Genomic DNA, 24011 nt, shown 5'->3' with positions numbered 1-24011 from the left:
ACATCGTTGATGGTATTTCTGCAGCGACTTGAGGGGTCTACTGTATATGATCCATGTCTCAGCCATATAGGAGGACGGGTATCACTACAGCCCTCCAGACCATAAGCTTGGTGCCAGATTTGAGGGCCTGATCTTCGAACACTCTCTTCCTCAGGTGACCAAAGGCTGTGCTGGCGCACTAGAGGCAGTGTTGAACTTCATCGTTGAAGTCTGCCCTTGCTGAGATATGGAAAGTGGTCCACGTTGTCCAAGGCTGCGCCATGAATCTTGATGACTGGGGGGGCAGTGCTGTGTGGCAGGGTCAGGTTGGTGGAGGACCTTTGTCTTACGGATGTTTAGTGTAAGGCCTATGCTTTTGTACGCCTCGGTGAAGATGTTGACGATAGCTTAGAGTTCAGCCGCTGAATGTGCTCAGACGCAAGCCTCGTCTGCATACTGTAGTTCAACAACAGAGGATGGGACGGTCTTGGATCTAGCCTGGAGGCGACGAAGGTTGAACAGGTTCCCACTGGTTCTATAGTTTAGTTCCACTCCAGCGACAAGCTTCTGGAGTGTGAGGTGGAGCATAGCAGCAAGGAAGATTGAGAAGCGGGTTGGTGCGATGACGCAGCCCTGCTTGGCCCGGTCCGGACGTGGATTGGATCTGTGGTGGATCCGTTGGTCAGGATCACGGCTTGCATGTCGTCATGGAGCAGGTGGAGGATGGTGACAAACTTTTGGGGGCAGCCGAAACGGAGGAGGCCGCTCCATAGTTCCTCATGGTCAACAGTGTCAAAGGCCTTTGTAAGGTCAAAGAAGGCCATGTACAAGGGTTGGTGCTGTTCCCTGCATTTCTCTTGCAGTTGTCGCGCCGTAAAGATCACGTCCATTCGGAATCTGCTCTGTGACTCCGGGAGGAGCTCCTCAGCCAGGGGGAGAAGACAGTTGGAGGAGGATTCTAGCGATGACTTTCCCAGTGGCTGACAACAGGGAGATTCCTATGTAGTTGCCGTAGTCGGACTTGTCCCCTTTTTTAAAGATGGTCACGATTACTGCATCTCTGAGATCAAATGTTAGAGATGCCATAACGTTAAAATGGATCACAATATAGAAACCTTTCAACTAATCAAGATAATCTATTGGATTTCACCATAACCATGGTAATAGATAATAGCAGCAAAAAATTGCAGTAGCACTCAATTTTACTTTGTTCATTGGTCCTCATAAATTCCCAGTTCAGAAGTATGTGCAGTTGACAGTCCCATGCTTTCAACACTGCTGCTGCTGCTGCTGTCACTACATAGTGGTTTCAGTCCATTTGTCTGGACTCTCCCTCCATCACTCAGTACCTTCCACTTATCCTCTCCCTCCCCCCTCAAAAAAACATATTTGGTTGATCACAGAAACTCAAAACAGGAAAATTATAGTGCCAAACCTGCACTTTATACCTGGAGAATTCTAAATAAAACAACGTTTAGGCAAAAGGTCTTTTTTCCCCCTCCTACTTTTGGTGCGAGTATCTACTCGTTTATTATTCATGTTATTTTCTCCACCCTCCCTGTCCTATACAAGATCCATGTCTGACAAAACAAGTGGATGACTTATTCCAAAGTCTTACTTTATGCTACTCGAAGAGACTGCAGAGATGTACACAAGATTAGTCCCATAATGATTTTACATTGTCGTCTCCTCGTGGGAAAGCCATCTGACTGTGCCTCGCCATAGAAACATGGCTGAGAGCAATCAATCAGTGGGGTGACTAATTATGGATGCAAACTAGGTCAAACCACTCCGTGGCACCAGGTATTAACTTCCTATATTCAGCAAGTTACTCATGTTTAATTAAGTAAAAAGCAGCAACAGGAAAATCTAATTATATTATTTTTAATAGTAAATACAAATAGGAAAATACAATTTGACTTAAATGAAAATCACTCAATCAAAATGAATCATAACTAAATAATTTGAACAAGTCTTTAATAGTAACAATGGTTACTAATTTTATGTTAATTCCTCAGTCTTTATAAAATTCCTAAAAACAATTTAAAGAAAGCAAGCACAAATGCGCAGGGATTTGAACTATATTTATTTGTACAAAGCACATTTGGTCAACAACTTTATGCTAGTTTTTCAATCATACCAATACCACAAGATATTGATGTATTTATAAGATACATTTTTTATTTTTAAAACTCTAATTATCCAATTTAATATTTTCATTTCATGACATCCCTATTCATTGCTTCATGCTCCCATTTTTGTTGGCATAGAGGAAAGAATCCAATTATTTGTGAAATGTTAAGTTTACACAATCTTTCAAGTAGAGTACTTTAAAACTCCCTGCAATTAACTGGTGATGTCTAAGACTTGAAGGGAATTGCAAACCTTACAAGGTCAGCAGTCATGAATAAGACGAGTAAATCAATTACAAGTAAGAAATGTCATGTAACTCGGGCTATAAATGAGTCACATTACTCTGTTCCACGAGTGAGGTAGCCTTCAGACAGTTCTCACTTGGATAGTCCTACTTCGACTTTAAACATGGTTATACAAGCATTAAAGTGAAAAAGGAGTAGGATTCTTTTGAAAGAAAAACTTATTTGTGTGATTATATACAGTGCATTCATTAAATTGGAACAATTCTGTTCACCAAAAAGCTAGTGCTTAAATGAACAGTAATTCCAAAACATCTTGGGAATATTATATTAGTTTTTTTAACTCTTTTTTTTATACAAAAAATACTTTAAAACTGTAGATTGTGAATTCTGAGTGTGACAATGTTTGCATCAGCTGCAGCCTAGCTATGTATTTGACATAAAGAACAAGTCTTTCCCACGTGGAAAAGGTTAGGAATCATCACCGTATTCAACAGGAACTGACTGGCCACTTTTGGTCACTTGTCTTCTCACCAGATAGGAGGGAAAATCATCATCAGGCATGGCTAAACAATGCAGTACTACACTACAGCCAAAAAGACCTCAAGGTCTTACTGGAAGTTCCATGCAATTCCAGTTGAAGCAATGGGATATTTCTAATATCCCAAATTGTGAGTATCACCACTTTGAAACCTTGCTGATAACTGTATGCACAATCATGTTTATACAGTAATTGTTCAATTACGTTCAAAAAACATTTCCCTTTTAGAATCATGTAATGCTAATTAAAACATAAGGTTTAACTTAACTTGAAATTGCAGAACATTAATCTTTACCTTGCTGGACAATCATCATACAGTCAGCGCAATAAATGATGCCTCTTGCACTTTGTGGGTTACTCTTTCAGAACCTAGCTTCTCTTTTTGCCAACACTTGTAAAACTAAATTAATGTAGCATTAATAAAATAGTGTTTTAAAAATATTAAGACACTGAATGGGAACCCAAAAAATAGGGGTACAAATAAATATCAAAATAGTAACAGCATACCAATTCTGGAAAAAAATAAGCAGTTTGTCTTTTTAGTAATTAACTGGTATGCATACTGTATTATTTTTTTCTTTTCATTTAGCCAATTACAGCAAAATGCCTTCCATCTAATTTTCTAGCAACCAAATTATTTAATCATTGATATATGTATGTACATTTTCATGAAAAAGCTGAAGTTCTGAAGTGGGTTATTTTTCAAATAGAACATCTTGAATTTAAGGTCAGGAATTTAATAAAGGGATTTATCCAAATCAAAGAAAAAGCTGTATAGTCTATTTCTGTAAGACTTCCCATTCTTCAATTTAGGAATGTTCCAGAGTTTCTCCAAATGATATCTTTGTATCACCCAAAAAGAAAGTCGTCAAACTCTTGGAGAGGAAAACAAAAGCACACAGCACCTAACACTCTTCTATTAGTCCCACAATAACCAGGCAGATCAAAGTTCAGGAAATCGGCTGGGGTCTTCGCTATAGTCACTTGGAATATTGAAGATAGAGTCGTCAAACCCGTCATATCGGAATTCCTGAAATGTCACAGTGGCAGTGATGGTTGGAAACACAGGTATGTCTAGACAATAGGAGACACAATCAGATTAGTGCAGGTCAATCATACATGAGTATGGTGTGCATTCCAGTAAAATGTTCCAGATTCAGATTCTTTAAGTTCATAGAATAGTACAGCACAGGAGGAGGCCAACCAGCCTATCTAGTCTGTGCCAGCTCTTTCGAAGAGCAATCCAGTTAGTCCCACTCCCCCGCTCTTTCCCCATATCCCAGCAATTATTTCTCCAAGTGTTTATCCAATTTCCTTTTGAAGGCTAATGTTGAATCTGCCTCCACCACCCTATCAGGCAGTGAATTCCAGTTCCTAACCACTCGTTGTGTAAAAAAGTTTTCCCCTCATGTCACTTCTTCCAATCACCTATAATCTCTGCCCTCTCTAGCAACCCTTCAGCCATTGGATACAATCTCTCTTTATTTACTCTATCCCAACTCCTTCATGATTTTAAACACCTCTATCAAATCTCCTCTTATTTTTCTCTGCTCCAAGGAGAACAACCCCAGCTTCTCCAGACTATCCGTGTAACTGTAATCCCTCATCCCTGGAACCATTCGAGTAAATCTCTTCTGTACCCTCTTCCAAAGCTTTCACTTCCTTCCTAAAGTGTGGTGCCCAGAATTAGAAACAATACTCCAGCTGGGGCAGAACCAGTGTTTATTATAGGTTTAGCATAACTTCCTGGCTTTTCTACTCAATATCTCTATTTATAAAGAACCAGGATACTATATGTTTTATTAACTGCATTGTTAACTTGTCCTACCATCTTCAAAGATTTGTTTACAAGCCTGCTTTTGCAGCCCTTTTTAAACTTATACCATTTAGTATGTATTGTCTCTCCTCATTCTTCCTACCAAAATGCATCACCTCTCACTTTTCTGCATTGAATTTCATCTGCCATGTGTCTGCCCATTTCACCAGCCTGTTGAAGTCTATTACTATATTCCTCACTGTTCACTCCATGTCATCGGCAAATTTGTTCACTTCCACTAGAATGTTTGGTAAGTATTAAATGTTTTAAGGGCAACCAAATTAATTCTATATTACAATTTTATATAGAAGTCAATTCTGATTTGCAATATTTGCCTTTTAAATGGGAACAGCCATATAGTGAGCAAAATACTGAATTAAACTGAATGGAGGAGAATACAATTTTTAATGAAAATTTCTACACGGGGATACCAGTTCCGAGATGAGGGGATGAAAAGGCAAAATTCTCCTATGCCGCTGGGTGCATTTCCCATGGATTTTTCCTCTAACTTTGAAAGGAAGCATCTGACCCCTCTGCTCTGGGTAATCTTAGATTCTTTCACATTTTAATGGCATGAATGAGATCAGGAAGTGACTGAGTGGTGAAGCCACATGAATCCCGTTTTCCCATTATCATTGTATACAAATTGTAGTAGTACATGAGCAGAACATTCCTTCTTTTATTATTCCTACAATGTACAAGAGATGAACATGTAGTAATCCTAATCCCATGTTCCTACTCTGTTCCCTTATCTCTTCATCCCCTTTTCCTTCACCTATCTATTTAACCAATTCTTAAATAGTGACCTGGTCTCTGCTGGGTAGAATCTTTCTTGATCAGATCTCGAGTTGGTTCAAAGACATGACTCTCATTTTCAAAAAGCCATTTCAGGACCCAGTGGGTTCTTTCTCCATCAATTACATCACAACAACAACTTATATTTACATTGCACCTTTAACATAGTAAAACGTCCCAAAGCACTTCACAGGAGTGTTAGAAAACAAACAAAAAAAATGTGACACCAAGCCACATAAGAAATTATGGCACATGATCAAAAGCTTGGTCAAAGAGATATGTTTTAAGGAGCGTCTTAAAGGAGGAAAGACGTAGAGAGGCGGGGAAGTTTAGAGAGGGAGTTCCAGAGTTTAGGGCCCAGGCAGCTGAAGGCACGGCCACTAATGGTTGAGCAGTTATAATCAAGGATGTTCAAGAGGAGCGCAGATATCTTGGGGGATTGAGGCTGAAGGAGATTCCAGAGATAGGGAGGGATGTGGCCATGGAAGGATTTGTAAACAAGGATGAGAATTTTGAAATCGAGGAGTTGCTTAACCGGGAGCCAATGCAGGTCAGCGATCAAGTAACCTAACTTCAGACATCAGAACATTTACCTTTTTGAAATTATTTACCAATGGCAAATTAGATTTTTGCTTGGGTTGCCAGAGATGAATTTTTAAAACTTATAAGTAATGTTAGATTCAGCAGATAAGGGATTAACTTCTAAGGTTGCACACAGTATTTATTTAAAAAAATACAGCCAGCTGCCTGGAACCAACCTGGCTGAAATAGTGATTTGAAGGGTTAGTTAGTTATTCAGAGGGGACAAGTATGATGCGGCTCATTGCAGCATCCAATCAGTTATTCTGTTGATTTATGCCATTTGCATAGTGTAGGGCTGAGACAAGCAGACACATCAGAGCAGGCTCTCCCCTCAAGGTACTAACTTTGACAGACAGTTATTTCCAGGTGCCTTGAACAAAGGGGCTAGGCCATCTCATGTTCCCTCGACCCTATTCCACCAAACTGCCGACCACCTAACTTCCCTTCCTGGCCCCCATGTTAGCTGATACTGTTAACGGTTTGCTCTCCTCAAGTACTGTCCCTACTCCCATTCAAATCTGCCGTCATCACGTCACTCCTCAAAAGACCCAGCTTGACTCGTCTGTCCTTGAAAACTACCGTCCCATTTCCAACCTCCCTTTCCTCTCCAAAGTCCTTGAACATGTCGTCACCTCCCAAATCAGTGCACATTCCTCCAATCTGATTTCCGCCTCTACCACAGTACTGAAATGGCCCTTATCAAAGTCACAAATTACATCTTGTATGACTGTGACCATGGAAAACTATCCCTCCTCGTCCTCTCGACCTATCTAGAGCCTTTGACATGGTTGATCACATCATCCTCCTCAACACCCCTCCTTCCACCCTCCAGCTAGGTGCGACTGCACTCACCTGGTTCCATTCTTATCTATCCAGTTGTAGCCAGGGAATCACCTGCAATTGCTTCCCTTTCCTCTCCAGACCATTACCTCTGGAGTCTCCCAAGGATCGATCCTTCGACCCATTTCTCATCTACATGTTGCCTCTCAGCAACAGCATCCAAAAGCACGATAAGGTTGCACATATGTGCTAATAACACCCGGTTCTATCTGACCTCCATCTCTCTTGACCCCTCAACTGTCTCTAATCTGTCACACTGCTTGTCTGAGCAGAAAATTCTTCCAACTAAATATTGGGAAGACCGAAGCCATTGGGGCTGAAATTACGGTCGGAGGCTTCTTGCGGGCAATTGCCTCCGACCTAAAACATTTCTACAAAAGTATCTGGTGGTCCAGGAGGAGCATGGGATTCCGGTGGGGAGGCCTTCTCTTCCCGCGCTGCAAAGTGTGCTCCCGCCCTCCAGTTTCCCACGCAGAAGGTGCAGTCACGTGCGACTGCTCAGCCAATCAGGTACTGTATTCCACAGCTTTCTCATTAATAGCAATGAGAACTCCGTATCTATGAGTTCTCATTGCTATTGAGGAAAAAACACAAACACACTAAACATAATACAAAATAAAAAACACCTCTCACATAATTAAAATTAATAAATATCTTAGAGAAAACATTTTTTCCCCGCGTTTTAAAAAAGTTTTTTAAATTATGGTTAAAAATAAATGTAACGTAGTGGGCAGGGTTTTTTTTTAAAAAAGTGTTTTTTAAAATTTAATTATATTTTTGTATGTTTTTAAACTCTTACGCCTGTAAAAGTAGGCTATACACCTGCTTTTATCAGGCGCAGGAGTTTTGAGGACATTTGCTGGGCAAGATATGGGTAAATACTGCAAATTTGCCCTTGCAAATGTCCTCGCACCCGATATGCGTGAGATCTTTCAAGCTCCAGTTTGACAGATTGGAAAAGCCGGTTTTCAGCACATGCGCATTGTGCGCTGAAAACCGGCTTTTGCAATGCCTTCCCGGGTCCGTAGACACTCCGCACGGACCCAGAGAGGCCGGGATTTCCAGGCCACTGTCTTTGGTCCATGCCACAAACTCTGTTCCCTAGTCACTGACCCCATCCCTCTTTCTGGAAACTGTCCGAGGCTGAACCAGGCCGTTCATAACCTGTGTGTCATATTTGACCCCGAAATGAGCTTCCAAACACGTGTCTATGCCATGTATGATCCATGTCAGCCTCCTCCTGAATCCCCACCATCACAAATGCCAGTCTTTAGCCAATTTGATTCACTCCAAGTGAAATCAAGAAATGGCTGAGTGCACTGGATATAGCAAAGGATATGGGACCCGAATGGGCTGTTGGGCTGAAGGGATGTGCTCCAGAACTAGCCACATCTCTAGCCAAGCTGTTCCAATATATTTTCAACACTGGCACTAACCAGACAATGTGAAAAATTGCCCCGGTATGTCCTGTCCACAAAAAACAGGACAAATCCAATCCAGCCAATTACCTCCCCAGAAGTCTACTCTCAATCAACAGCAAAGTGATGGACGGTGTCATCGACAGTGCTATCAAGTGCCACTTCCTCACCAATAACCCGCTCACTGATGCTCAGTTTGGATTTTGCCAGGACTACTCGGCTCCAGACCTCATTACAGCCTTGGTCGAATCATTGACAAAAGAGCTGAATTCCAGAGGTGAGGTGAGAGTGACTTCCCTTGACATCAAGGCAGCATTGACCGAGTGTGGCATTAAGGAGCCCTAGTAAAGCTGAAGTCAATGAGAATCAGGGAGAAAACTCTGCACTGGCTGGAGTCATACCTAGCACAAAGGATGATGGTTGTGATGGTTGGAGGTCAATCATCACAGCCCCAGAACATCGCTCCAGGAGTTCCTCGAGGCAGTGTCCTCAGCACAACCATCTTCAGCTGCTTCATCAATGACCTACCCTCCATCATAAGGTCAGAAGTTGAGATGTTCACTGATGACTGCGGTGTTCAGTGCCATTCGCAACTCCTCAGATAATGAAGCAATCCATGCCTACGTGCTGCAAGACTTGGACGACATTCAGGCTTGGGCTGATAAGTGGAAAGTAACATTCGTGCCATGCAAGTGCCAGGCATTGACTATCTCCAATAAGCGAGAGTCTAACCACCGCCCCTCGACATTCAACAGTATTACAATCGCCGAATCCCCCACCATCAACGTCTTGGGAGTCAGCATTAACCAGAAACTTAACTGGACCGGCTATATAAATACTGTGGCAACAAGAGCAGGTCAGAGGTTGGGTATTCTGCGACGAGTGTCTCACCTCCTGACTCCCCAAAGCTCTTTCCACTATCTACAAGGCACAAGTCAGGAGTGTGATGGAACACTCTCCACTTGCCTGAAGGTAAAGCGATTAAATCAGGAGAGAGAAATAAGAAACAAGTGAGTAAAACATTAGAGCTGTAGGACAGGTACAATGTGTGGCCCAAATAAGCATTCTTTATACAAACACGGAGTATAAGGAATAAATTGAATGAACGGCAGGCACGATTTTCAAATTGGAGAGTATTACATGATGGCCATTACTGAGACATGGCTGCAAGATGGTCAGGACTGGAAACTAAATGTACCAGGTTATAAGGTCTACAGGAAAGGTAGCGAAAATGGCAGAGGGGGAGGAGTAGCCTTGGTGATTAAAGATGAAATCACTTCAAATGATGAGAGGATACAACAAGAGGTAAGAGGCAGTGGAGACTTTATGGGTAGAATTAATAGGAAAGGATTTAAGACTGTAGTGTGAGTTGTGTATAGACCCCTCTGGTAACAGCAGTGAAGTGCTTGATTGTATAAATGCAGAAATTAGACAAGCGTGTAGTAAAGGCACAGTGGTTTTTAATGGGGGATTTTAACATTCATATAGATTGGGATAAGCAGACTAGCACCTGTCAGATGCTGAATTTCTTGTGTGCCTGGGATAGTTTTCTACAACAATATGTCCTGGAGGCAACAAAGAGGCAGACCATATAAGATTTAGTATTGAGTAATGAGCCAAATTTAGTTAACAGCCTAACTGTGCGTGAACATTTATCCAATAGCAATCATAACATGATCGAGTACAACGTAGCATTTGAAAGGGAGAAACACGAAACAGCTACTAAGATCCTAGATTTGGGTAAGATCGACCTTCAACAGGATGAGATAGAGACTGTCCACAGTAAAATGGGCAAATCTGTTAATGGTTAAAACGACAGAAGATCAGTGGGAGATGTTCAAAAAAGAATGTAATGTGATACAGAACCAGTTTATACCTCCGAGGGGCAAGAGCTCTACTTGCCAAAAAAGCCATGGACGACTAAAGAGGTAACAGACAGCATAAAACTAAAAGGAAAAGCATACAAAAATGCAAAAAATAGCATAGATTCTGGCGAATTGGAAACATACATAGAACAGCAAAGGGTCACAAAACAAATAGTTAGAGCTACAAAAAGGGAGTAGGAAAAGAAACCTGCAAGGGATATCAAAATCAACACAAATAATTTTTACAATTTATATTAAGAAAAAGGGTAGTCAGGAGCAATGTTGGCCCCTTAAAAACTGAAAGCGGTATTATAGTCAATGATAATAAGGAAATGGCGGACATGTTGAAAATTACTTTGGGTATTTATAGTAAAAGAAAGGGATAGCATGCCACAAATCCCAAGGAAACTAATATTAAATCAGGGACAGGGACTCAATAAAATTAACACAAGTAAAATAACAGTAATAAAGAAAATAATGGCACTAAAGAACGACAAATCCCCAGAACCAGATGGTCTCCATCCCAGAATTTTAAAGGAAGTACGTGAGCACGCTGCAGATGCCCTAACTATAATCTTCCAAAGTTCTCGATTCAGGAACCGTTCCTTTAGATTGGAAAGTTGCACATGTCACTCGCTATTTAAGGGTGGGGAGGGGGAAGAACCAGGGAATTTATAGAGCAGTTAGCCTAACAATTGTTGTTGGAAATTGCTAGAGTCTATAATTAAGGATATGGCTACTGAACACCTCAAAAATTTTCAGTTCATCAGAGAGAACCAATATGGATTTGTGAAAGGTAGGTCATGCCTAACAAACCCGATTGAATTTTTTGAAGTGGTGACTAAAGTAGTGGACAGGGGAATGTCTATGGATGTTATTTTTATGGACTTTCAGAAGCCATTTGATAAAGTCCCACATAAGAGACTGTTAACTGAAGTTGAAGCCCATGGAATTCAGGGCAAATTATTGACCTGATTAGGAAATTGGCTGAATGGCAGGATACAGGCAGTAGGGATAATGGGTGGGTACTCAAATTGGCAGGATGTGACTAGTGGTTTCCATAAGGTACTGTGTTGGGGCCACAACTATTCATTCACAGTATTTATTAACAACTTGGATGATGGCATAGGAATCATATATCCAAATTTGCCGATGACTCAAAGATAGGTGGTATTGTTGATGAAAACATAAAATTAAAAGGGATATCGACAGACTAAGTGAATGGGCCAAAATTGTGGCAAATAAATTTCAATGTAGGCAAATGTGAGGTCATCCACTTTAGACCTAAAAAGGATAGAAAAGGGTACTTTCTAAATGGTGAAAAGCTAAAAACAGTGGAGGTCCAAAGAGACTTAGAGATCCAGGTACATCGATCATTAAAATGTCATGAACAGATACAGAAAATAATTAAAAAGATTAATGCTGGCCTTCATATCTAGAGGACTAGAATACAAGGAGGTAGAAGTTATGCTGCAGGTATACAAAACCCTAGAGATCTGGGCATCACACCATAGGAAGGATTTATTAGCCTTAGAGCGGTGCATTGCAGCTGCAGTGTGTGCCATCTACAAGATGCACTGCAGCAACTTGCCAAGGCTTCTTCGAAAGCACCTCCAAAACCCGCAACCTCTACCACCTAGAAAGACAAAGGCAGCAGGTGACTGGGAACACCACCACCTCCAAAGTTCCTCATCCAAGTCACACACCATCCTCACTTGGAAATATATCGCTGCACCATCTATGTCGCGGAGTCAAAATCCTGGAACTCCCCAACAGCATTGTGGGAATATTCATAGAAACATAGAAACATAGAAAATAGGTGCAGGAGCCGGCCATTCAGCCCTTCTAGCCTGCACCGCCATTCAATGAGTTCATGGCTGAACATGAAACTTCAGTACCCCCTTCCTGCTTTCTCGCCATAACCCTTGATCCCCCGAGTAGTAAGGACTTCATCTAACTCCCTTTTGAATATATTTAGTGAATTGGCCTCAACTACTTTCTGTGGTAGAAAATTCCACAGGTTCACCACTCTCTGGGTGAAGAAGTTTCTCCTCATCTTGGTCCTAAATGGCTTACCCCTTATCTTCAGACTGTGACCCCTGGTTCTGGACTTCCCCAACATTGGGAACATTCTTCCTGCATCTAACCTATCTAAACCCGTCAGAATTTTAAATGTTTCCATGAGGTCCCCTCTCATTCTTCTGAACTCCAGTCAATACAAGCCCAGTTAATCCAGTCTTTCTTGATAGGTCAGTCCCGCCATCCCGGGAATCAGTCTGGTGAATCTTCGCTGCACTCTCTCAATAGCAAGAATGTCCTTCCTCAAGTTAGGAGACCAAAACTGTACACAATACTCCAGGTGTGGCCTCACCAAGGCCCTGTACAACTGTAGCAACACCTCCCTGCCCCTGTATTCAAATCCCCTCGCTATGAAGGCCAACAGGCCATTTGCTTTCTTAACCGCCTGCTGTACCTGCATGATAACCTTCAATGACTGATGTACCATGACACCCAGGTCTTGTTGCACCTTCCCTTTTCCTAATCTGTCACCATTCAGATAATAGTCTGTCTCTCTGTTTTTACCACCAAAGTGGATAACCTCACATTTATCCACATTATACTTCATCTGCCATGCATTTGCCCACTCACCTAACCTATCCAAGTCACTCTGCAGCCTAATAGCATCCTCCTCGCAGCTCACACTGCCACCCAACTTAGTGTCATCCGCAAATTTGGAGATACTGCATTTAATCCCCTCGTCTAAATCATTAATGTACAATGTAAACAGCTGGGGCCCCAGCACAGAACCTTGCGGCACCCCACTAGTCACTGCCTGCCATTCTGAAAAGTACCCGTTTACTCCTACTCTTTGCTTCCTGTCTGACAACCAGTTCTCAATCCACGTCAGCACACTACCCCCAATCCCATGTGCTTTAACTTTGCACATTAATCTCTTGTGTGGGACCTTGTCGAAAGCCTTCTGAAAGTCCAAATATACCACATCAACTGGTTCTCCCTTGTCCACTTTACTGGAAACATCCTCAAAAAATTCCAGAAGATTTGTCAAGCATGATTTCCCTTTCACAAATCCATGCTGACTTGGACCTATCATGTCACCATTTTCCAGATGCACTGCTATGACATCCTTAATAATTGATTCCATCATTTTACCCACTACTGAGGTCAGGCTGACCGGTCTATAATTCCCTGTTTTCTCTCTCCCTCCTTTTTTAAAAAGTGGGGTTACATTGGCTACCCTCCACTCCATAGGAACTGATCCAGAGTCAATGGAATGTTGGAAAATGACTGTCAATGCATCCGCTATTTCCAAGGCCACCTCCTTAAGTACTCTGGGATGCAGTCCATCAGGCCCTGGGGATTTATCGGCCTTCAATCCCATCAATTTCCCCAACACAATTTCCCGACTAATAAAGATTTCCCTCAGTTCCCCCTCCTTACTATACCCTCTGACCCCTTTTATAACCACATGTTCAAGGCGGCAGCACCCCAAGACCTTCGCAAGGACAATTAGCGATGGGCAATAAATTCTGGCCTTGCCAGTGACGCCCACATCCCATATAAGAATTAAAAGTATTTTTTAAAATTACCAAGACTGATATAGGGCTGGGGGGGTGGGGAGGGGAAAGAGAGAGGGGGGCTGGGGAGAGGGGAGAAAAAGGAGAGGGGGGGCTGGGATGGTGGGGGGGGTGGGAAGAGTGGAGAGATGAGAGAGGGGGGCTGGAATGAGATAGAGGGGCTGGGAGGAGGGGGGATGAGTGAGGGGCTGGAACGGGAGGGGGGGGGGGTGGGGGTGAGAAAGAGGAGAGGGGCTGGGACGGGGGCGGAAAGAAATAGAGGGGCTGGGATGGGGAGAGAGGGAGGCTGGGATGGGGGAGGGGATTGAGAGAGACGGGTTGCGACGGGGGGGGGGGGGGGGGGGGGGGGGGGGGGAGAAAGAGGGGAGAAGAGAGGGGCCTGGACCAGGGTCAAGAACTTGGGCTGGGACAGGGGTCAGGAACGACTTAGCTCTGTCCTGTCTGGAATCGGCAGTCAGAATGGCTTGAATTACATTTTTCAAAGTCACTCAGAACTTGGGCTGGGTGGTTCTAATCACACATTCCAGACAAATTGCTGTGTGCGTCTTATCCTCCAAGGGGACCAATCAGCAATCAGGTCATGTGATCATGGTGAGCCAATCAAAGCATTTTGCTAGTGCAAATAAGAGCATCCACAAATGCAAATTGTTTTTGTTACAGCCATCTGTAATTGAGCAAAGCCCTGATCTTACAGATTTCAACAGTGGCAGTTCACAGAAGGCAAGCAGGCTATCTGTCTCGCTCATTCCCAGAACATCTATGATTTTGACATTCAGCAGAAAAGGCTGCCAGTATTTCAAAGTCTTTACCAGTTTAGCTTCAAAGGATTAAGCTAGAGAAAGTAATCTTCTGTCATACAGTCCATATTTAGAGAGAAATAAAGATGTATCTTTATTATTTTCATAATCTAAGAAGTATAGCAGAATATACCTTCTCATTGACTTTATGTAAATAAACCAGCTAGGTATTGGTTTGAAGCTGTGCCTTATCTCAGTAGTGCTTAATCATAGAATTTTACAGCACAGAAACAGGCCATTCAGCCCAATAGGTCTATGCTCGTATTTATACTCTACACGAGTCTCCTCACCTTAATTCATCTCACCCCATCAAGATATTCGTCTATTCAGTTCACCTTGCATAAAGACAGGAATTTATGTGGCAGCATGGTGTCTCTCTCTCTGAGGCAGTCCCTCAGAGTCGAGGATGACTTGCTTCCACACTAATGAGTTCTCAGGTGACTGATGAGTCCAATGCGGGACCTGCAGCCTTTGTCACAGGTGGGGCAGACCGTGGTTGAAGGGACGGGTGGGTGGGGTGCTCGGGTTGTCGTGCACTCCTTCCACTTGCTCCCGGTGAAGAGACTCGAAGTGTTCGGCACCTTACTGGATGCTTCTCTCCACTATGAGCAGTCTTGGGCCAAGGATCCACAGTGTCAGTGGGGATGTTGCACTTTTTCCAAGGAGGCTTTGAGGATGTCCTTCAAGCGTTTCCTCTGCCCACCTGGGACTCGCTTGCCGTTTTGGAGCTCCGAGTAGAGCGCTTGTTTTGGGAGTCTTGTATCGGGCATGTGGACGATGAGACCTGTCCATCGGAACTGATCGAGCGTGGTCAATGCTTCGATGCTGGGGATGTTGACCTGAGCGAGAACACTGATGTTGGTGCGCCTATCCTACCAATGGATTTGCAAGATCTTGCGGGGGCAGCATTGGTGGTACTTCTCCAGTGCTTTGAGGTGCCTGCTGTACATGGTCCATGTCTCTGAAGCATATAGGAGGGTGGGTATCACTACTGCTCTGTAGATCATGAGATTGGTGCCGGGTTTAAGATCCTGGTCTTCAAACACGCTCTTCTTCAGGAAACCAAAGGCTGCACTGGCACAATGAAGGCTGTATTGGACTTAATCATCGACGTCTGCCCTTGTTGACAAGAGGCTTCTGAGGTATGGGAAATGGTCCACGTTGTCCAAGGCCTTGTCGTGGATTTTGGTAATCCGGCCGGGGGGGGGGGCAGTACTTTGTGGTCGGTGCTGGTTGGTAGAGGACCTTAGTCTTATGGATGTTTTGTGTAAGGCCCAAGCTCTCGTATACTTCGGTGAAGGTGTTGACGATGGTTTGGCGTTCGACCTCAGTGTGCACAGGCGCAAGCGTCATCTGCATACTGTAATTCAATGACAGAGGATGGGACGAACTTGGATCTGGCCTGGAGGCAGCGGAGGTTGAACAGTTTCCCATTTGTTCTGTAGATTAGTTCCACTCCAGTGGAGAGCTTACTGAGGGCGAGATGGAGCATTGCAGCAAGGAAGATCGAGAAGAGTATTGGTGCTCTTGCTTGCTTGACCCCAGTCTATACGTGAATTGGGCCTGTAGTGGATCCATTGGTCAGGATCACAGCTTGCATTTCATCATGAAGCTGGCAGAGGATGGTGGCAAACCTTTGATGGCAAACCGAATTGGAGGAGGATACTCCATAATCCCTCACAGTTGACGGTGTTGAAGGCCTTTGTCAGGTCAAAGGAGGCCCTGTACAGAGATTGGTGCTGTTCCCTGCATTTCTCTTGAATTTGACACGCAAGGAAAATCTTGTCCATTGTGCCCCTTAGTGGGCCCCTTAGTGAATTTATGTCACCATCATCATAGGCAGTCCCTCGGAATCGAGAAAGACTTGCTTCCATATGAGTCCTTAGGTGGCTGAACAGTCCAATACGAGAACCACAGTCCCTGCCACAGGTGGGACAGATAGTAGTTGAGGAAAGGGTGAGTGGGACAGGTTTGCTGCAAGCTCTTTCCGCTGCCTGCGCTTGATTTCTGCATGCTCTCGGCGATGACGCTCGAGGTGCTCAGCGCCCTCCTGGATGCACTTCCTCCGCTTAGGCGGTCTTTAGCCACGGACTCCCAGGTGACAGTGGGGCAGTTGCACTTTTTATCAGGGAGGCTTTGTGGGTGTCCTTGTAACATTTCCTCTGCCCACCTTTGAACTCCTTCACAGCAAATGAGCCAGAGTAGAGCGCTTGCTTTGGGAGTCTTTGGGTGTCTGGCATGCGAACAATGTGGCCTGCCCAGCAGAGCTGACCAAGCGTGATCAGTGCTTCAATGCTGGGGATTGTTGGCCTGGTCGAGGATGCCAATGTTGGTGCGTCTGTCCTCCCAGGGGATTTGTAGGATCTTGCGGGGATAGCATTGGTGGTATTTCTCCAGCAACTTGAGGTGTCTACTGCACATGGTCCATGTCTCTGAGCCATACAGGAGGGTGGGTATTACTACAGCCCTGTAGACCATAAGCTTGGTGGCAGATTTGAGGGCCTGGTCTTCAAACACTCTTTTCCTCAGGCGGCCGAAGGCTGCATTGGCTCACTGGAGGCAGTGTTGAATCTCGTTGTCAATATCTGATCTTGTTGATAAGAAACTCCCGAGGTATGGGAAATGGTCCACGTTGTCCAGGGCCGCGCTGTGGATCTTGATGACTGGGGGGCAGTGCTGTGTGGAAAGAACCTTTGTCTTTCGGATGTTTAGCGTAAGGCCCATGCTTTTGTACGCCTCAGTAAATATGTCGACTATGTCCTGGAGTTCAGCCTCTATGTGCGCAGATACAGGCGTTGTCCGCGTACTGTAAACATAGAAACATAGAAAATAGATGCAGGAGTAGGCCATTCGGCCTTTCCAGCCTGCATCGCCATTCAATGAGTTCATGGCTGAACATGCAACTTCAGTACCCTATTCCTGCTTTCTCGCCATACCCCTTGATCCCCTTAGTAGTAAGGACTACATCTAACTCCTTTTTGAATATATTTAGTGAATTGGCCTCAACAACTTTCTGTTGTAGAGAATTCCACAGGTTCACCACTCTCTGGGTGAAGAAGTTTCTCCTCATCTCGGTCCTAAATGGCTTACCCCTTATCCTCAGACTGTGACCCCTGGTTCTGGACTTCCCCAACATTGTGAACATTCTTCCTGCATCTAACCTATCTAAACCCATCAGAATTTTAAACGTTTCTATAAGGTCCCCTCTCATTCTTCTGAACTCCAGTGAATACAAGCCCAGTTGATTCAGTCTTTCTTGACAGGTCAGTCCCGCCATCCCAGGAATCAGTCTGGTGAACCTTCGCTGCACTCCCTCAATAACAAGAATGTCCTTCCTCAGGTTAGGAGACCAAAACTGTACACAATACTCCAGGTGTGGCCTCACCAAGGCCCTGTACAACTGTAGCAACACCTCCCTGCCCTTGTACTCAAATCCCCTCGCTATGAAGGCCAACATGCCATTTGCTTTCTTAACCGCCTGCTGTACCTGCATGCCAACCTTCAATGACTGATGTACCATGACACCCAGGTCTCGTTGCACCTCCCCTTTTCCTAATCTGTCACCATTCAGATAATAGTCTGTCTTTCTGTTTTTACCACCAAAATGGATAACCTCACATTTATCCACATTATACTTCATCTGCCATGCATTTGCCCACTCACCTAACCTATCCAAGTCGCTCTGCAGCCTCATAGCATCCTCCTCGCAGCTCACACTGCCACCTAACTTAGTGTCATCTGCAAATTTGGAGATACTACATTTAATCCCCTCGTCTAAATCATTAATATACAGTCTAAACAGCTGGGGCCCCAGCACAGAACCTTGCAGTACCCCACTAGTCACCGCCTGCCATTCTGAAAAGTACCCATTTACTCCTACTCTTTGCTTCCTGTCTGACAACCAGTTCTCAATCCATGTCAGCACACTACCCCCAATCCCATGTGCTTTAACTTTGCACATTAATCTCTTGTGTGGAACCTTGTCGAAAGCCTTCTGAAAGTCCAAATATACCACATCAAATGGTTCTCCCTTGTCCACTCTACTGGAAACATCCTCAAAAAATTCCAGAAGATTTGTCAAGCATGATTTCCCTTTCACAAATCCATGCTGACTTGGACCTATCATGTCACCTCTTTCCAAATGCGCTGCTATGACATCCTTAATAATTGATTCCATCATCTTACCCACTACCGATGTCAGGCTGACCGGTCTATAATTCCCTGTTTTCTCTCTCCCTCCTTTTTTTTTAAAAAGTGGGGTTACATTGGCTACCCTCCACTCAATAGGAACTGATCCAGAGTCAATGGAATGTTGGAAAATGACTGTCAATGCATCCGCTATTTCCAAGGCCACCTCCTTAAGTACTCTGGGATGCAGTCCATCAGGCCCTGTAGATTTATCGGCCTTCAATCCCATCAATTTCCCCAACACAATTTCCCGACTAATAAGGATTTCCCTCAGTTCCTCCTCCTTACTAGACCCTCTGACCCTTCTTATATCCGAAATGTTGTTAGTGTCCTCCTTAGTGAATACCGAACTAAAGTACTTGTTCAATTGGTCCGCCATATCTTTGTTCCCCGTTATGACTTCCCCTGATTCTGACTGCAGGGGACCTACATTTGTCTTTACTAACCTTTTTCTCTTTACATATCTATAGAAACTTTTGCAATCCGTCTTAATGTTCCCTGCAAGCTTCTTCTCATACTCCATTTTCCCTGCCCTAATCAAACCCTTTGTCCTCCTCTGCTGAGTTCTAAATTTCTCCCAGTCTCCGGGTTCGCTGCTATTTCTGGCCAATTTGTATGCCACTTCCTTGGCTTTAATACTATCCCTGATTTCCCTTGATAGCCATGGTTGAGCCACCTTCGCTTTTTTATTTTTATGCCAGACAGGAATGTACAATTGTTGTCGTTCATCCATGCGGTCTCTAAATGTCTGCCATTGCCCATCCACAGTCAACCCCTCAAGTATCATTCGCCAATCAATCCTAGCCAATTCACGCCTCATACCTTCAAAGTTACCCTTCTTTAAGTTCTGGACCATGGTCTCTGAATTAACTGTTTCATTCTCCATCCTAATGCAGAATTCCACCATATTATGGTCACTCTTACCCAAGGGGCCTCGCACGAGATTGCTAATTAATCCTCTCTCATTACACAACACCCAGTCTAAGATGGCCTCCCCCCTAGTTGGTTCCTCGACATATTGGTCTAGAAAACCATCCCTTATGCACTCCAGGAAATCCTCCTCCACCGTATTGCTTCCAGTTTGGTTAGCCCAATCTATGTGCATTGTCACCCATTATAACTGCTGCACCCTTATTGCATGCACCCCTAATTTCCTGTTTGATACCCTCCCAAACATCACTACTACTGTTTAGAGGTCTGTACACAACTCCCACTAACGTTTTTTGCCCTTTGGTGTTCTGCAGCTCTACCCATATAGAATCCACATCATTCAAGCTAATGTCATTCCTAACTATTGTGTTAATCTCCTCTTTAACCAGCAATGCTACCCCACCTCCTTTTCCTTTTATTCTATCCTTCCTGAATGTTGAATACCCCTGGATGTTGAGTTCCCAGCCCTGATCATCCTGCAGCCACGTCTCCATAATCCCAATCACATCATATTTGTTAACATCTATTTGCACAGAACCGGTTCCAATGCCCCAGGAATTTGAATCCCTCTCTGCTGCACCACTGCTCAAGCCACGTATTCATCTGCGCTATCCTGCGATTCCTACTCTGACTAGCACGTGGTACTGGTAGCAATCCCGAGATTACTACTTTTGAGGTCCTACTTTTTAATTTAGCTCCTAGCTCCTTAAATTCGTTTCGTAGGACCTCATCCCTTTTTTTACCTATGTCGTTGGTACCAATGTGCACCACGACAACTGGCTGTTTTCCCTCCCTTTTCTAGAATGTCCTGCACCCGCTCCGAGACATCCTTGATCCTTGCACCAGGGAGGCAACATACCATCCTGGCGTCTCGGTTGCGGCCGCAGAAACGCCTATCTATTCCCCTAACAATTGAATCCCCTATCACTATCGCTCTCCCACTCTTTTTCCTGCCCTCCTGTGCAACAGAGCCAGCCATGGTGCCATGAACTTGGCTGCTGCTGCCCTCCCCTGATGAGTCATCTCCCTCAACAGTACTCAAAGCAGTGTATCTGTTTTGCAGGGGGATGACCACAGGGGACCCTTGCACTACCTTCTTTGCACTGCTCTTCCTGCTGGTCTTCCATTCCCTATCTGGCTGTGGACCCTTTACCTGTGGTATGACCAACTCGTTACACGCGATACTCACGTCATTCTCAGCATCGTGGATGCTCCAAAGTGAATCCACCCTCAGCTCCAACTCCGCAACGCGGACCGTCAGAAGCTGGAGGTGGATACACTTCCCGCACATGTAGTCGTCAGGGACACTGGAGTCGTCCCTGAGTTCCCACATGGTACAGGAGGAGCATAACACGCGACCGAGCTCTTCTGCTATGACTTAACCCTTAGATAGGCAACAATAATGTTAAAGTTTACTCACTGTTAAAGAGAAGAAAGAAAAACTACCCAACAATCACCAGCCAATCACTTACCCTCTTGGCTGTGACATCACCTTTCTGTTTCTTTTTACTTCTTTTTTGCCTTCTCCCTGTAGCTGCACAAGCACGCCTTTTATAGGCCTCACCAACCCCAGATTCGCGCTGCTCCAACTGCTGCCGCTTCACTCTCCCGCTGGGCCTTTTATAGGCCTCACCAACCCCAGATTCGCGCTGCTCCAACTGCTGCCGCCTCACTCTCCCGCTGGGCCTTTTATAGGCCTCACCAACCCCAGATTCGCGCTGCTCCAACTGCTGCCGCCTCACTCTCCCGCTGGGCCTTTTATAGGCCTCACCAACCCCGGACTCGCGCTGTTCCAACTGCTGCCGCCTCACTCTCCCGCTGGGCCTTTTATAGGCCTCACCAACCCCGGACTCGCGCTGCTCCAACTGCCGTCGCCTCACTCTCCCGCTGGGCCTTTTATAGGCCTCACCAACCCCGGACTCGCGCTGCTCCACCTGCCGCCGCCTCACTCTCCCGCTGGGCCTTTTATGGGCCTCACCAACCTCGACGATATGGGTTGGGTGGTCTTGGACCTGGACCTGGTCTGGAGATGGCGCAGGTTGAACTGGTTCCCACTGGTTCTGTAGTTTAGTTCCACTCCAGCGGGGAGCTTGTTGACTGTGAGGTGGAGCATGGCAGCGAAGAAAATTGAGAAGAAGGTTGGATCAATGACGCAGCCCTGTTTGACCCCGGTCCAGACGTAGATTGGGTCTGTAATGGATCCGTTTGTAAGGATCACGGCCTGCATGTCATCGTGGAGCAGGCGGAGGATGGTGGCGAACTTTTGGGAGCATCCGAAACGGAGGAGGATGCTCCTTCGACCCTCGCGGTTGACAGTGTCAAAGGTCTTTGTAAGGTCAAAGGCCATGTATAAGGGCTGGTGCTGTTCCCTGCATTTTTCCTGCAGCTGTCGTGCTGCAAAAATTGTGTCCATTGTGCCCCGTAGGGGACGAAATCCGCACTGTGACTCCGGGAGGAGCTCCTCAGCCACAGGGAGAAGACGGTTGAGGAGGACTCGAGCGACAACTTTCCCAGTGGCTGATAGCAGGGAGATTCCCCTGTAGTTGTCGGACTTGTCCCCTTTTTTAAAGATAGCCACGATTACTGCATCTCTCAGATCTCCCAGCATGCTCTCCTCCCTCCAAATGAGAGAGATTAGGTCATCTATTCGCGCCAGCAGTGCCTCTCCGCCGTCCTTCAGTGCCTCAGCGGGGATTCCATCCACTCCCGTAGCCTTGTTGTTCTTAAGCTGTCTTATGGCTTTTTCTACCTCGTGCAGTGTTGGGGTTTTACTGAGGTGGTGGCGGGTAGCATGCTGCGGGATGGAGTCGAGAACACTCGGGTCAAAGGCAGAGTCTCGATTGAGGAGGTGGTGGTGGTGAGCTGAATTTATGTGGCAGCATGTTGTATACCAGTAGTCAGCGTACAGAATAAAGGTCATGTTATCACTTATTTAGATATTTGGCAAAATAAAGATGCACTACAGGGATGCGATGTCCACTTATGAATGATTGGTGTCACTGAACCAGGGATCATGGCCTTGACTTTCCTCGGACTTTCTGCCATGTGTAAACAAGGTACTGCCACACCGCTGATGAATTTACAGCATCTCAGTGGTAGGAAGTCGAGAAAATTCAAGGCTAACATCTAGCATAAAACCTCAAAAACTGAGGAGAGTACTTCTGACTAAAAAGTACTCCGCCGTCTAGATTTTCCCTTTCCCTTAAGACCTGCCATCCTTACCCAGTCAGATCTACAAAGAAGCATCACCACACGGTGATGCTTCACACAGCGATTCAGGAAGGCGGCTCACCACCACCTTCTCAAGGGCAAGTAGGGATGGGCAATAAATGCCAGCGATGCCCACATTTCGTGAACAAATAAATCAAAAAGAAATCTGCCAACATTAGATGCACATACATAACAAAAATACAAGCTTGCTGTTTGGTGACTTGAAAATAATAGTTCCTCATTTTCTTCTAGACTCCTGAAGCCACTGCACCCTGCTAGGCTACCCTTCCACAGGTATTCAGCTGCTCTCAGGTAAGTCACTAAGTGGCTATTCTTTGTGTCAGAATGCTATTCAACTGTGGTGATGGCATTACATCTGTACCCAGAGTCATGCTCAAGCATCTCTCTCTCTCTCTCTCAATTTCTCCCCTCCATACTCTTCTCTCCTCCTCCCCTCTCCCTCCCAAGGTCAAGAATGTGAACCTTGCCTTTTCTCCTTCCCCCAAATCATAGAATGGTTACAGCACAGAAGGAGGCCATTCAGCCCATTGTGCCTGCTCTCTAAGAGCACATCAGCGAATCCCATTTTCCCCGCAGTCCTGCAAATTATTTTCCTTCATACGTGCGAACATACAACTTCTTACACTTGTCATTAGTAAGCATATTCCTAACATTTTCATAATTTCATGAGATTTGAATTAAGTTTCCAGATGTCAAACACACATGGATTTGTAAGATCCAAGTGTATTTTACTTGTACAAATACATACACACTTATGGTATTGCTTGGTGAGTTGTTAAATATGTTGTAATATTACAACATATTATCATGGTCATCAAAATCCACGGTGCGACCTTGGACAACGTGGACCATTTTCCATATCTCAGGAGCCTACTCTCAGCAAGAGCAGACATCGAAGACTAGGTCCAACACTGCCTCCAATGTGCCAGCTCAGCCTTCGGTCACCTGAGGAAGAATGTGTTTGAAGACCAAGACCTCAAATCTGGCAACAAGCTTATGGTCTACAGAGCAGTAGTGATACCCGCCCTCCTATATGGCTCAGAGACGTGGACCATATA

The 24011-nt window shown here is 44.8% G+C and overlaps 1 protein-coding gene across 1 annotated transcript in view; it reads right to left on the bottom strand.

Annotated features, from left to right (window-relative positions):
- Positions 1-1998: 1998 nt before the first annotated feature.
- The window catches only part of ankrd13c (ankyrin repeat domain 13C), a 143931-nt gene continuing 121918 nt past the window's right edge, over positions 1999-24011 (bottom strand). Inside the window, exon 13 of the mRNA XM_070886980.1 lies at positions 1999-3969. Coding sequence (XP_070743081.1) covers positions 3839-3969 — 131 coding nt within the window. The 3' untranslated portion in view covers positions 1999-3838. The remainder of the gene's footprint in view (positions 3970-24011) is intronic.

The sequence above is a fragment of the Pristiophorus japonicus genome, chromosome 8, assembly GCF_044704955.1.
Source record: "Pristiophorus japonicus isolate sPriJap1 chromosome 8, sPriJap1.hap1, whole genome shotgun sequence".
In the NCBI taxonomy this organism is placed as follows: Eukaryota; Metazoa; Chordata; class Chondrichthyes; family Pristiophoridae; genus Pristiophorus; species Pristiophorus japonicus.
The sequence above is the reverse complement of the archived record's forward strand: the minus strand, read 5'-3'. Positions and strand labels throughout refer to the sequence as shown.